This window comes from Pimephales promelas, chromosome 4, assembly GCF_988280905.1.
Source record: "Pimephales promelas chromosome 4, fPimPro1.hap1.1, whole genome shotgun sequence".
Taxonomy (NCBI): Eukaryota; Metazoa; Chordata; class Actinopteri; order Cypriniformes; family Leuciscidae; genus Pimephales; species Pimephales promelas.
In genome coordinates this window covers 22,247,628-22,263,903 of record NC_142772.1, presented here as the reverse complement: position 1 = coordinate 22,263,903, position 16,276 = coordinate 22,247,628, and the positions used below count along the sequence as shown (strand labels likewise).

At 40.5% G+C, this 16,276-nt stretch overlaps 1 protein-coding gene across 1 annotated transcript; it reads right to left on the bottom strand.

The window, feature by feature from the left end:
- Positions 1-4,365: 4,365 nt before the first annotated feature.
- LOC120472168 (arrestin domain-containing protein 3) lies at positions 4,366-15,202 on the bottom strand. Its single transcript, XM_039662240.2, has 7 exons — positions 14,624-15,202; positions 14,269-14,310; positions 14,031-14,091; positions 6,924-7,071; positions 6,624-6,720; positions 6,006-6,262; positions 4,366-5,591 (listed from the first exon to the last, which is right to left on the bottom strand). The coding sequence occupies exons 1-7, from the start codon at positions 14,883-14,885 to the stop codon at positions 5,247-5,249; spliced, it is 1,212 nt and encodes a 403-aa protein (XP_039518174.2). The 5' UTR covers positions 14,886-15,202; the 3' UTR covers positions 4,366-5,246.
- Positions 15,203-16,276: the final 1,074 nt, after the last annotated feature.

Genomic DNA, 16,276 nt, shown 5'->3' with positions numbered 1-16,276 from the left:
ATGCATTACCAAGTAACTAAACCATTGTCACTTGCATGATAGGTTTTTTAATTCAAACATAATAACAGTTTTATGTTCATATTTTACTATTAGCACATTAAAGCAAACATTCTAGAAAAAATAAGCAAATAAAAGGATTTTATTAAAGCTGATATTGTCTATTACTATGCCGTCAATATGATTAAGGATGATGGTTTGGGGGTCAGTTTTGCTTTTACGGGAATGTATTCTGTACATTGTATTAATGGGATGTGAATCGCACCTGCCGGATATTGTTATTTCACATATTTGAAGATATGTATTGTATCACTGACTCACTGTTGAGGCAGCTGAAGTCTGAATGGAAAAAACATGACTTCCTGGTTTAATCACTGGTCCATCTATGAAACATAAGGTGTAATATGAGAAAGAGATGTGATATCGTGACTTTTTCAACAAGCTTTTTAGTCTACTGTCACTATACTCTTTTCTGTTCTATGTAACTTATGCATATTTTTTTTGTATGTTGTTGTGTTCATGAGAAGAATTGTGTTGTGGACTTTTATTTTGACAAGGAAGCGTGAACTGTTGTGTTCTGACATAATGTGAGTGAGAACAAAAGTAAATGAGTAAACAAGATGGATCCTTCTCTATTTAAGAACTCCTGATGGGTATACTAGAAATTGTGGGTATACTGGGTATACTGCAGAAATTGTTAAAATCTGTATGAAAAACCTCTTACTTACAAGTTTCTCCACTTACAAGTGTGGCATCCCTTTCTTGTCCTGTAGACAGCAAGAAATACTTGTAACTGTATTATTTAATGCTCTTTATTCAAGGATCTGTCCCTACTTTGGTTTGTAAGTTCACTATGAGGATTTATTATTTCCTGTTTATGAATATACAGATAAATAAATAATATTTCATTATAACATTGATAATTACAATGTTTCTTGAGCAGCAAATCAGCATATTAGAATGATTACAGAATGATCATGTGACAAGCCTGGAGTAATGATGCTGAAAATTAAGCTTTATCACATGAATAAATTACATTTTAAAATGTATTAAAATAGAAAAAATATATAATATTTTTCAATATTACTGTTTTCACAGTACTTTTGAAGAAATAAATACGTAAGAGACTTCTTTCAAAAATATTTAAAATTGCAGTTTCCATACTTTTGACAGGTAGCCTATAGCCTATACATTTATAGTCATTCTTTTATATTGTCCATGTAAGGTGTTTATGTTCACCTTTCTTTGAGCTCTCTTGAATGAAGTATTGATTTAGTTTAAAGTATCTGTCATGGTCACGGTAGGTTGTTTCGTCAAAACCTGTTGGTTCAGTCCAGTGAACGTTCGCATCTCCCGTGAGCTTCACAAAAAAAAAAAAAAAAAACTGCCCACGTTTATTTCTTTGGTCACATCCAAAACAACTTTCCCCTCCACAATGTCCCCACTAGTAAAAGTATTGCTTTCATTATTCTTGTTGAAATGAAGACGCACTTTGATGGATCCATTCCTGACATGTTTTTGTTTCTGTGAATGTAGGCCTACACTACATTCAAAGACAGTACACAGCCGGCTTGCTCTTCCCATTCTCGTATAGGTGAAGCATGAGGGCCAAAGTTCATGCTTCGAAAAAAAAAAAAAATGTTTTGAGGGCGAGGCACTTCCTACACCTGGTCAGCACAGATCTTTCAGTTCAAAGTTCACTTATCCACCTTATTCCTATGCCCCATGACGCTTCGCTGAGCTGTAAACAATCAGTGAAAGGCTTGCTCTATGAACGCAATACGTTAAAAAGTGTCACATGACTTTAATGGACAGTGAGAATGAAAGTTTTAGTGGCCAAAGACTCTTCAAGGATCACAGATGGAGAATTGCAGAGATTAGTTGAGTCTTGGGGTCAGAAAGCCTATATGCAAAAATCAAACAACCCCTACATCACCACATGATGTTGTTTGGGAGGGTTTCAAGAATAATCCTCCAGCATATTCAGTTGTCAGACAACTTCAAACGGCACAGGGTTCTGTGGTCAGATGAAACTAAAATATGCGCTTTTTGGCACACTAGATGGGTTTGGTGCATCCATGTGTACAATTTAATATACCGTTGAATCTTTAATGTTGTGAGAATATTTTATTTTCTGCTGGAGGTCCTGCTCTTTTTTCTAGTCATGTGAATGTTTCACTTTGCATGTTGGAACGTTTAAACCCAGGCCACAACTCTACAGGCTTCTGGAATTTAAATCCATTTACCACACTCTTAGAAGAAATGGTTCTATTTAGAACCAGAAATGGTTCCATCCCCCGCTTTATATATGTAACTCCAAAATGGTTCTATATAGAACCATTTTTTTTTTGGTAAAAGGTTCTATTGGCCAAGTATGGAACCCCAGGGTTCTATATAGAACCCAGAGGAACCCTTTTTTAAGAGTGTATAGAACCTTTAGGGGTTCCAAATACATAGCGCTGATAGAACCTTTTCTTCTAAGAGTGCATATATATATATATATATATATATATATATATATATAAGCCTATAGCCTATGTTACATGAGTATATATCCTATATACTCATAAACAGCAGAGAAACCATAAAATAATTAGAACAACATTTACTTGCATCAAGCAACTCTGCTGGTATATTTAATTAGTATTAATATAATTGTTACATTTAATTTATTGCCACACTTTAATATGTGAATTATATTATTAGAAAACTTAACATTTTTCCATTGTCAGGCTTTTATTTGTGCTTAATGATGTAAATTGGAGACAAGTTTGGTTGTTTCCCCAAAACTTACTCCTTACAAATAAAGTTAAGGAAATCTAATAAAATAATTCATAGAGTCTATCCTACCTAGCAATTTTTACAACAAACAAACAACAACATTTCATATTCACAAATGTAAATTCATAAATGTCAGACCAAATTTTACAGTGCTTAAGGAGATTAAAATGTGCTAATACTGTGTTTGACCCCCTTTCGCCTTCAGAACTGCCTCAATTCTACGTGGCATTGATTCAACAAGGTGCTGAAAGCATTCTTTAGAAATGTTGGCCCATATTGATACGATAGCATCTTGCAGTTTATGGAGATTTCTGGGATGCACATCCAGGGCACGAAGCTCCCGTTCCACCACATCCCAAAGATGCTCTATTGGGTTGAGATCTGGTGAATGTGGTGAATGAACCATTTTAGTACAGTGAACTCATTGTCATGTTCAAGAAACCAATTTGAAATGATTCAAGCTTTGTGGCATGGTGCATTACTGGAAGTAGCCATCAGAGGATGGGTACATGGTGGCCATAAAGGGAGGACAGGGTCAGAAACAATGGTCAGGTAGGCTGTGGCATTTAAACGATGCCCAATTGGCACTAAGGGGCCTAAAGTGTGCCAAGAAAACATCCCCCACATCATTACACCACCACCACCAGCCTGCACAGTGGTAACAAGACATGATGGATCCATGTTCTCATTCTGTTTACACCATTTTCAACTGTCCAATTTTAGTGAGCTCTTGCAAATTATAGCTTCTTTTTCCTATTTGTAGTGGAGATGAGTGGTACCCGGTGGGGTCTTCTGCTGTTGTAGCCCTTCCGCCTCAAGGTTGTGCGTGTCGTGGCTTCACAAATGCTTTCCTGCATACCTCGGTTGTAACGAGTCAAAGTTGCCCTTCTATCAGCTTGAATCAGTCGACCTATTTTCCTCTGACCTCTAGCATCAACAAGGCATTTTCTCCCACAGGACGGCCACATAATGGATGTTTTCCCATTTTTCACACCATTCTTTGTAAACTATAGAAATGGTTGTGCATGAAAATCCCAGTAATTGAGCAGATTGTGAAATATTCAAATACGCTCAAATACTCATGCCACGCTCAAAATTGCTTAAATCACCTTTCTTTCCCATTCTGACATTCAGTTTGGAGTTCAGGAGATTGTCTTGACAAGGACCACACCCCTACTTGGTTAATTAGATCATTGCATTAATGAGAAATGGAACAGGTGTTCCTAATAATCCTTTAGGTGAGTGTAGATGTGATGTCAAAATAAAAAAAAAATAAAGTCCAAGCTTTATTTGTCATTGCATAAATACAGTGTAACACAACGAAATTTCAAGTGCTACTACAGATCAATTAATTTGGACAATTCCAGATCAGTGCTTTAAGAAAAAAAGTATAGTATAAAATATAGATAAATATAACAAACAAACAAACACCCCCCATCCCTTACTCCCCTCCCTCCCATTCAGCACACACCCTCCCACACACATATCTGTAAAATATTATCAGGTTTTGACATAGCAGCAGGTTTCAGCATAAAAAAAGAGAATGTTTGCAGATGAGATCATGTCGGTAATGAGCCATGACAGGAGGATAGTGAAAGGAGGAATTACCTTTATTTCACAGGGTTATTGTTTGTTCAGTGAATGTATGGCCCAGAGGAAAAAGAAGCAGGTTGAACAAGTGTCGGGCAGGGTGGACAGTGTCTTCGAGAATAGATCTAGTCCGATTAAGGAGTTGGCAAGCTCTTACAGGGAGGGAAGGGGGCAACCTATGGCTTTTGGGCTGAACCTATGACCCTCTGAGAGATGATGAACAAGTCTAACTTGTTGTAGTCTCTTTGAGAGGAAGTGTTTTATCCAAGCGCAGGTGGAGGGAGGGGGGTGGAAGCCCAAAGTATTATTGTATTAAAGGCTGAGCTGAAATCTATGATAAGTAGTCTTACATGGCTGCCTGAGTTTTGAGGTGACTCAACGTTGAGTGAAGGATGATGGCGATGCCCTATAGGCAAACTGGTGAGGGTCTAATGATGGTGGGAGGCAGGCCTTGATGTGCTGGGCAACTAGCCTTTCCAGGCACTTCATTACAATAGAGCAGTAAAGACTTATGCCCATATTTGCTCAGCCCTACACCTAATGGGATGAAGGAGCATAAAAAGTGGACATTGTCGGCATTAGCGGCCCACTCCACCTTCCTTGCTCGAATTAGGAACAGTGGTCAGAGACATTTTGTAAAAATGTTTTTGTACTGCAATAAAGGATAGTGAAAGTTTTTAGACCTGCGTTTTTGGAGCACATGGGAAAAGGGGAAACTGAACAGTGAGCTACAAAGGCCAAATAAATCTGAAATAAATCTCAAAAACATTTTTTATACTGTACATTCCTTGTTGTAAAAACAGTCCTAATTTTAAAGAGGCACAATAATAGGCACCAAGCTTGAATTCATGCAGATAAAGTTTTTCTGGTGAACAAGACTAATAAGGCACATTAGGAGAGGATTCTTTAGTGCTTTGATTTGGATCATAAACTGGTGCGGATGGAGTCGGATAGAAAACAGGCATCATGGCATTTGGATTTGGGTAAAGCCCTGCAGCAGCTCCTGGATAGGGCAGGACTGAAGGGTCATTCAGATTGGGGTAAACTTCTGCATATGAAGGTGGTGGTCCAACAGGATAGGGCACAAGGTTAGGCTGAGGCGGCGGATATGGCTGGAATCCCCCAGGTGGGCCTTGCCAGGGAGGACATCGTTGGTCAGCTGGAAGAATAACCACAGGGAACATAACTTCTGGATCCGAGGCAAAAGACACATCCAGATAGACCTGAAAGACAACCGTGTACAGAATAGTTCAAGCGAAGTGTGAAAATTATGTGTTGAAGTTACAAAGTTTATTTTTGCTTTATTCTTTGTAAGAAAGTCTTGTATATGCTGTAAAATCAATGTTGTTTTAGTCTCTTTTACCACACAAATTAGTAAGCATTTGAGAAATTTGTGACAATTAAAGGAATAGTTACTACTTCCATTTTCTTTTGTTTAAATTCTTTCATTTACTCAACATTATGTCGTTTAAAAATATCTTCTTTAGTGTTCCAAAAAAAGGAAAAAGTTGTACAGTTTTAAAATGACATGAGGGTGAGTAAATTTTAATTTGGAGGTGAACGGTCAAATTGATTAAGTTCAATTAAATACTTAAATCTCTTTAAAAATAGCAATACTAAGGAAGATAAAATAGCACCTTGAGATAGTACTGCACTTTTATAATTCTGCAGTTTTCAATGGTGACAGTCAGGTCACATGGAAGGTTTATGTCCACTGCAGATTTAGTCTTTTCTCTAGATGGGATGCGATCTTTAGTTTCTTTGACTATATACTTAAGTGCGTTATTAGTTCTGCTGCCAGCAAAGAAGGTCTGTTTCTGTTGGAGGCTGTACTTCAGCTTGACGTCACGAGATGATGAGTTGTCAATATCAACAGAAACTCTGATTGTTTCACCTGCAGCAATGTAAGGAATTAGAGACAACATTTATCAACAATAAAAAAACAATACAAAATTACCATGGCAGTGTTTTCCATCCAAGTTGCACATTTTATTTTTGTAAAAACTATTTGCAGATAAAGCAGTGTTTTCATTTAGTTTGGTTTAGGAGAACAAAGTAGCCACATTCAGAGAAATTGGAGATAAATATCAATAGAAATCATTTGCATGTTGTTGTTTACTTCCAGGATTTGCATGCAATATCTTAAAATGTGCATTAAAATATGTTGATGGAAACCCTGCCATTGGCATAACAGGCTAGTGTCTTCAGTTTATGCAGCTTTTACTGAGTTGCTTAAGAGATACACAGGTTATCACCTTGCATATAGCCAGTTTTGTCAGCTGTTACTGTCATTGCCATTTTTCCTGAGCCAAAAAGTTTCATCTTCTTGTCTTCTGTGCCAGATTGTGGTTGCTGTATATGTATACAAAAAACAAAAAAACAACAACATTGAAATGAGTCAACTAAAATTACATTACATTTTTTATAAGCTCTAGGTCACAAGCAAAATAGTTTAAATCACGTTACATGAGTTCTGATAACAGTGAAAGCAGTTACATAATGTATTTATCAAAAGATGAATGCCAACGAGTCAAACATGGTATTATAATTCATACCAGTAAATGATCATTGGTTCTATCATTCCTGGGCAAAAAGGTTATTTCTGTACATGTAGAAGATGTTGGCTTCCAAGACCTCTTCAGCTTTACCATCAACACATACTTAACCGAGCCATGCTGTCCATTAAAAGATGGAGGCATATTCCTGAAATTAAGGTAAAATAAACATTTTGGTTTTCAGAAAAGACTGACAAACATTATTATAGTGCATGATATGGTCCTATATGCACTTTTTGAACAATAGCTACTGTATGATAAGTTCTCTTACGAGAGGTTCTCTCGTATTGCGTAAGCTAGCTTACACTACGGGAAAGATTCATATTTTCGGAGAAGTTGAAGCCAAAAAATTGTCCTATAATAATTTGTATCCATGGGCTATGTGCACAACTGTAGTTTCGAACTTCCGCTTTTGTCAGAAGTTGGCGTATCAGTTTCCGGTCTACGACTGGTCATCCGCATCCACTAATAAACAAACAAGATGAGTGCTGCTGTTGTACGAAAAAAAGAGTTCTTAAACACATCTAAGTTTCTTAGAACTGTAGTGGATCTAACCTCCGTTTCACACCCGTTTTCAGTGTGTGTTGCGGTGCAGGAGCGTGCTGTTAGTGCGTTCACATAACTGTACAACAAACACATAACTTACTTAATATTTTTATTATTTTGTGCAGCCACTGCGCACGAAGGTTGGTGTTTATCAGGAAGCAGTAGAAGCTCAAATGGCTGTTAGCGAGCAAAGTGCCGCACAGCAGTCTCCTACGCACCATGTAAACAGGTTAGGGCTTTCACTTCTCACTGATGTGGTACATATAACAGCAGCACAGCGATCGTTTCCACACCGAATCTATTTCTGCTGTGCTGCAAACGCTGGTGGTCAAAATGATAAAGATTGACCTGAAAATGTAATAATTTCACCATAAATGCTTTTAATTAAATAAAATGTAGTAATCTCGCCATAAATGCACATTTAATCAAGGAAAACTACAATTTACTTCAACCAGGCGACAGAATGAACTCGTCTCGATCGTGGAGGTGAAGGAGGAAAAATAAGTTTTGTGACATGCAAGATCTATTGTTTTAAAATTAAGATGCAAAAGAAAAGGCAAGTCGGCTGCTTTTGTCAATTTCAAGTTTTAATTTAAATTATTTGCGATTTTAATATAGGAAATATTTGACTGAGACAAATTATTTGACAACTTGTAATGCATGGAGTAATAGCCCTAACTTACATTGTTTAGATTGTGTTTAAACGTGCATACAAAGAATCGCAATGCTGACACAACTTTTTTGTTTTTAAACATAAGTTGCAGCATAACTTCTGGACTTTAAATAAAAATATTAAGTATGTTTTTGTTGTACAGCCACGGATCAGTTATTCACTGTGCAAACGCATCATAATATGTGAAAGCACTTACAGCACGCTCCTGCACCGCAACACACACTGCAAACGAGTGTGAAACGGAGGTTAGATCCACTACAGTTCTAAGAAACTTAGATGTGTTTAAGAACTCTTTTTTTCGTACAACAGCAGCACTCATCTTGTTTGTTTATTAGTGGATGCGGATGACCAGTCGTAGACTGGAAACTGATACGCCGACTTCTGACAAAAGCGGAAGTTCGAAACTACGGTTGTGCACATAGCCTATTGTCAACGCATTTGAATTGCATCAGACCATGAGCAGGCTAACTAGCAGCTCATTGGTTCGCTCACAGAGAACTGCTACATCGTATAGGAGAGCTGGGCTTAACTCTCGACCAATGAGAAGCGACACGCTCTCGTGGCGTCATAGCCCACCAGAATGGGCGTGGCTCAGAGTGTATAAAAATCCAGCCCGGACGCTGTTAAGGTGATTTTTCATCCTTCAGTGAGCTACACGCATCCGCTGTTCGAGAAGAAGCCGTTGCCATCGAGAAGGCATCTCTAGCGAGCGTCTAGGATTCTGAAGAAGCCGGCCGTCTTCGCCACCTTCAGCCGTCCTGCAAGCTAGCGCCATCCGACAACGTTGTATCCTTTTCTAAACTCTACTTAAAGAGCGTGAGTGTCTTTTTCAAGATGCCTCGCATTTCCTGCGGTTCTTGCCGCTCTCCTCTCAAGTACGGAGATCGCCATGTCATCTGCACCCTCTGCCTCGGATTGGAGCACGCAGAGATCGCCCTCGCTGACGGAGGTTGCGACTTCTGAGAAGACCTGGCGTTGTGATCCCTGCAGGCCGTCAAATGTGCTCCCGCGCCGCCTCTCTCTTCGCCGCGGAAGAAGAAATGCCGCTCCCAAAGACTGCCGGAGCCCCCTGCGGAAGAATGCAGGCCGCCGCAGCCGCCCCTCGCTTCCCGCTCTCCTTCTCCGCCCCCGCCGGACATACAATTGCCGCCAAGTGGCCGCTCTGTCGCCTCCGCCGCGAAGGATTCGTGTTCACTTCTCGCTTCTGATAGCGAGGAATGGTCCGGATATATTGCGAGCAGGCCCCGAACCGCATGGATGCCAGCTTTTATCACCGGTGCTCTGTTCCTTCTGGCAACCGGGCCGCTCCGTTCCTGCCTGAACTTCATGCCGAGCTCACGAAGTCCTGGAATGCCCCGCTCTCGACCAGAAACCGCTACGATGTCCGCTCCGATGGAGCCGCCGAGAAGGCATATTCGGCTATTCCGCCTGTCGAGGACCTGGTCGCTGCGCACCTCTGCCCGCCCTCTGCTAGATGGCGATCTTCTCCAGCGCTTCCTTCGAAAGCCTGCAGAGCAACCTCTGGCTTCCATGCCTGTGCCTATGCCGTTGCCGGTCAGGCCACCTAGGCGCTGCACTCTATGTCTGTCCTCCATATTCTCCAGAGCGACATTCTCCGTGAGTGGGCTGAGAGCGGTAAAAACCCCCCTGCCGTCTCGGATTTAAGGGGCGCTACGGATCTTGCCCTTCGCGCCACCAAGGCCGCTGCTCAGGCTCTGGGGAGATGCATGGCCGCCCTTTGCATGTCTGAGAGACATTTGTGGCTCACACTCACCGACATGGGAGACTCTGAACGCGCCGCTTTTCTTAACGCGCCTATCTCTCCGACTGGTCTTTTCGGATCCGCCGTCACAGGCATCATTGACCGGTTCTCCGAGGTTCAAAAAGCCACCCAGGCCATGAATTTGTTTCTGCCCCGCCGCCCTAGCTCTGCTGCAGGCCGCTCCCGTGACCAGCCCCCTGCTCGAGCCCCACCCCAGCGCCTCTCTCAGCAGGCTCAGCCTTCTCAGCGCAGACAGGGCGGCCACCCTCGCTCTGACGGCCGCCGCAGACAGCCGCCTCCCCGGGGGCCTCGACCCAAGATCGCGCTGAGGCCCGATCAACCGAAGTCTGCCTAGCACAGAGAAAACGACGGCTCTCTCCCGCCGTGGCTGGGCCGCCGTCGAAGCTTCGCCCTCTGTTAGTCCCCATTCTTTCGCCGACTACAGCAGTCTTCACCGCCACAAACAAGCCGGTCTCTCCGTCCGCTTGCGAGCACAAAAACGTTTTCACGGCGACTCAGAGAAATCTCAAAAAGAGCAAAAAAGCCTCATGTAAAAAATGTGCCCACATCCCTGTGTTCACCCGTATACATAAGCACCACATGTCCCGTGTATCTCTCAGAGCCCACCCCCACAAAGCGGACACAGCCTGTTCAAGTATCAGAGTGCATAAGCGCCCCCACGACCCTGTGTGCGCGTCCCCCCTCTGCCCGCTCTCTGTTACACGGCTCATAAACTCCTCTCTGAGTGTAAGTCCTGTTGCCATAAACACTCTGTGTCCAGCCAGCTGTGTGCAACATTCAGGGCGAAACGAGACTTCCTTAGAAACGAGGCCAGAAACGAGACTTCCTTAGATTTCCACGACGCATGCGCGAGAATTGCGATCTCCTTACACTACTTCAGTTCAGTTCTCACGCATGCGTCGTGGAAATCTAAGGAAGTCTCGTTTCTGGCCTACAAGGAAGAAAAGGAATAGTTGAATAAACTCGTTATTTTTGTTTGTTTTTTCGCACAAAAAGTATTCTCGTCGCTTGATAAACATATAGTTGAGCCACGGTAGTCACTTAGGATATTTAAACATTTTCTTCATTGACTTTCTGGGCCGTCAAGAGGCAGGAGCCTATGTGGTAGTTATACAGCTCTCAAATTTAATCATAAATATCTTCATTTGTGTTCCGAAGACGAACGAAGGTCTTACGGGGTTGGTACAGCATGGGGGTGAGTAATTAATGACTTAATTTTCATTTTTGGGTGAACTAACCCTTTAATGCAAGATGACTTTGGATCAAGATATTCCAGATCAATGTTGTTGCTATCATAGTTGTCACGGGGGCCAAAGACTATAACCTCGGTCTTGGATTCATTCAAAAATAAGAAATTGAGAAAACCACATTTTTGCTTCCTCTAGGCATGCAAAAGAGATTTTAGAGCAGTCTCTTTACTGCGTTTCAGAAGGAAATAAATTTGTATATCATCTGCATAGCAGTGAAATGATACACCATGCTTTCTGAAAATGGAGCCCAGAGGAAGCAAATATATGGAAAATAGAATGGGTGCAAGAATAGACCTCTGTGGCACTCCACAAGAGAGTTGGGCTGGGGAGGAAGAAAAGTTACCCAGTTTGACAGAGAAAGTTCTATTTGTAAGATAAGATCTAAACCAGCTGAGGATAGTTCCCTGGATGCCCACAGAGAATTCTAGTTGGGATAATAGAGTTTTATGGTCAACTGTATCAAAGGCCGAGGTTAAGTCGAACAGTATTAAGATCACAGAGTCACCAGCACCGGTCACTAACAGTATGTCATTAGAAACCCTTAAAAGAGCAGACTCTCTGCTGTGCAGAGGCCTAAAACCAGACTGAAAAGTTTCAAGAATGTGATTTGTGCTAAGATGAGATTGGAGTTGATTGAGAACCGTTTTCTCCAATACTTCTGTAATAAAAGGAAGGGTCGAAATAGGTCGAAAATTATTAAAATCTCTAACATTGAGAGAAGGTTCCTTGAGCAGAGGTGTAACTGTAGCTTGTTTTAGTGTATCAGGGATAGTCCCTGTGCTCAAGAATTTATTTATAAGAGACACCAAACATGTTCCAACCGAATCAAAAGTTTGTTTCAGGATACGGGGAGAGAGCACATTTCATAGCTTTCTGAAAAACACTGAGGGAGTGATTTTTCAGTGAAATCAGTGAAAACACTGATTTTTTCAGCAATTCATAAGAAATTTGTAGCTTATCATTTTTCCATTTACGTTCTGCTCTTCTACATGCTCGCCTCAGAGAGCGGATGGTATCATTGAGCCATGGTTCAGTCTTAGGTTTTGACTTCTTAGCTTTTAAAAGAGCAGTGGTTTTTAAAACCACAGAGCATACAGTATTAAACAGACTAAGATGTTCATCAGCATCCAAGTCGGGTAAGGATGACTCCATGGACAGAGACACACAAAAGCAGTAAATTGAGGGGGGCGATACACCAGCGTTAACAAAACAGGATCGTCAAATTCCAGGCGCAGCAGCTGTACTTCAAAGCTACTGTAGAATGTGCTAGACGGAACAGAGTGACAGTAGCTACTAAAACTGTTTTTTAAAATTACCGCTAGACCACCCCCGCGTCCAGAAGAGCGGGGAGAGTTAAAGAATGTACAGCCTTCCGGAATCAACTCAGCAAAAGGACTTAAATCACCAACCTTCATCCAAGTTTCTGTGATGCACATAAAGTCCAGTGCGTGGGTAGTGAAAAAGTCATTTAAAATGAACGCCTTATTGACTAGCGACCGAGCATTAATCAGAGCCATCCTGGAAGGTGATACCGAGTCAGAGATCGCGGGAGAGAGAACTCTCTCAAAAGAACGAAGATTCTCTAGAGTAGCTCCACCACGACGAACACGGATAGGAGGGTAGCAGGGGATCGTTGAAGTAAAATCCGGGAGAATGGTCCGAAGCCAGCGAACAGGTGGATCGATCAAACGCCAACCAGCACATCGGCCAATGCCTGAAGTCCACGTTGTCATGGAGACGAAGCTAGACGCGCGGCCGGCAAGTAGAGTCATTTTCAGTTTGACAGCAATCCCTCCGCGCTTGCCACGTCTCCTGCGGCGCTTTCTGCGGGGAACCCCAGTGGGCCAGCTGTGCAGACATTCTGGAATATCCCAGGTAGAGTTTGGAGAGCATGATTGTGGTCCAGCCACAGAGCTTTTAGACTCTGGGTTGAATGTGGCCACAAAAGAGTCTCGAATATCCAGAAGTAACTGGCGATCATAAACCAGAAGCGAGTAGCAGTTTGAAGCAGATAAAAACACACATATAACACAGACAAGCAGAGACGTCAGACGGCATGCCACATACACCGGCGCCACCTTTTTGATACCTCGGTTCTCTCTAGATGAGGGAACGAGTATTGCGTTCCCGGCCGTGCTTGCGCTTCTAGCGTTTTTCGCTTCACTCTGAAAAACCACCTTAACAGCGTCCGGGCTGGATTTTTATACACTCGAGCCACGCCCATTGTGGTGGGCTATGACGCCACGATGAGGGCGTGTCGCTTCTCATTGGCCGCTCTCCCATACGCTGTAGCAGTTCTCTGTGAGCGAACCAATGAGCTGCTAGCTAGCCCGCTCATTGTCTGCTGCAATTGAACTGCGTTGACAATGGATACAAATTATAGGATAATTTTTTGGCTTCAACTTCTCAGAAAAGGTGAATCTTTTATACTCGTTCCCTCATCTAGAGAGAACCGAGGTTACGTTAGGTAACCAATTCGTTTAAATTTATTACAAATAACTGTTAACATACCTGCTTATAATATACTTTACAACTTTTTTTTTTTCAATTAACATATCCAGAATATTATTAAATGGAATAATGCAGAATAATGATCCATGAATATCGTCTATATTTTCAGAAGACGATGCAGGGGTCAGTTTTGCTTATAGGGTCATTCTGTGCCAACTCAACCAGAGGTCATCGGCTAAAAAAAAAATTATATATATATATATATATATATATATATATATTCTTTATGTTCTTCTTTATATTGTGTTTATCAGCTATTATTTTTTAACTATTCAGTGTTCACATAATTACACAACAAAGAACAACTACCATTGAAGTACCAAGGATTGTGTTTTATCACTCACTGTTGAGGCAGCTGAAATCTGAACGGAAAAACATGACTTCCTGGTTTAATGACTGGTCCATCTGTGAAACATAAGGCATGTTAGTAGGCTATGGGTTAAAGAGAGTTGTGCAAGTTCCTTATTCAGCAAGCATAATTAGTCTAATGTCAACAAACATGAATGTCAAAAAATGAAATGTCATTTAGTTTTACGTAATTTATTTATTATTGCAAGGTATATATGGAAACTCATCACTTACAAGTCTCTCCACTTACAAGAGTGGTCTTCTTTTCACTTTGTCCTTTAGACATCACAGTAAGAAATAGAAGAAGTCAGTTATATTACACAATCTTACACACACACACACACACACACAAAGAGAGAGAGAGAGAGAGAGAGAGAGAGAGATTTTTTTTATTTAGAAGAATAATCTACATTGATTTGTAAATTCGAGAGAGAGAGAGAGAGAGAGAGAGATTTTTTTTTATTTAGAAGAATAATCTACATTGATTTGTAAATTCACAATGAGCATTTTGTGTTGCAATGAGCATGCTGTACACATTTTACAAGTAGCCTAACAGTTACTACTTATATTAATATTTTGTGCAACTTGCCTTTTTTCGAGCTTTCTTGAATGAAGTATTGCTTTAGTTTGAAGTATCGGTCATGGTCGCTGTAGGTTGTTTCGTCCTCACCGGATTGTTCAGTCCAGCTCACGTTCGCATCTCCCGTGAACTTCACAAAAAGTGTTTCCACCTTTATTTCTTTGGTCACTTCCAAAACAACTCGCCCCTCCACAATGTCCCCACTAGTAAAAATATTGCTTTCATTAATTGGGTCGTAATGGAGAATAAGCTCTTTGATTGATCTTGACATTGTTTTTATGTATGTTTACAAACTGCAGGTGGTCTAGTCTTCTCGTTCTCGAAGGTGAAGCGGGGCTAATATTCTTAGCACAGGTTGAGGGCGTGGTTGACGCTTCTTACTATTGCCTGGTTAGCTTTGAGGTTGACATAGGCATAGCCTAACACCTATGCCAGAAGTCCAAAGAAGACGATTGATATGCATCTTCTTCTTTGGAATTCTGGCGTATTCCGTACCTTAGGCACACGCACATACCGCCCGTTTTGTTATTTTCAGCCTTGTTTTCTGCATTTGTGTCAGAAGCTGCAGTGATATCATCACTTCCGGTTCTCTTTTTCTTTCTTTTTTTTTTTTCAAAATAAAAACTGCCAACTACTGTCCCGTTGACACTGACACATGCTCTACAATCTTTAATGGTGTATAAAAAATGTTTATATATGATTATTATTATTAACAATATCAATAATAATAATAATATTAATAATAATAATAATAACAAAGGCATTTATTTAAATCTACTATCAGCAACAGGGTAGCCTAACTGTTTACATTGAATTAAATTAATGTTATCAAAATAATATTCTTAAAATAGTTTATAGAATCTTTGTTCTTCTACTTTAAAATCAGGAGGACATTTCATGACTCATATGATTTCACCCATTTCTAAATAAAGTGAGTATTTTCCTAGTATGTATTGTGAGTATTATATTTGTTTTGAGTAAATTTTAAATAATATCTATTTTTTTTTAAATTATTATCATTATTTTTACATTTCTTATGTTTCATGCTTGTGCATTTGGGAATTTGAATTGCTTTTGTGAATGAAATGTACTGACCTATGCAAGTCTGGTTTTAGGATTAGATGATTTTGAACTCTCAACCACTAGGTGGTGCCATATCTGCCTTTAATCTTGTGGACAATGTTGTTGTTCTTAGTTAGTCTTAGTTAGGCATAATTTTGCATTTGTGTCCTTGTTTGGTCTGTTTAAGCCTTGAATTTACTTACCATAAGAATTTTACCATAAGAATTCTGTCATGAAAAATGGAAAAGATAAATAAATCAACTATTGAATCCAGAGAACCTGAAACTGAGTATAGGTCTAGAGATCCGATGCCATCAGAGTTCAAGGCTTGTTAGGTATTTGAGTCTAATGGTTTGGTTCATAACTAGATGTCTCTATCCACAAAAATAAGCTTACTACTGACGAAACTGCTTGACAGGCTCTGGTTTTATTCGCCGTGTTGACATATTTTCTATTGAAAGTGGACATCTAGGTGAGACGTAACTAATATGCCATTATAAATAACCTCTCAAGGTTCATCTAATAGGCTACTTTATATCCATAACACCACTAATTTTTATAGCATATCTCATTTAAAAAGATCACTACCTTTCTTTTACT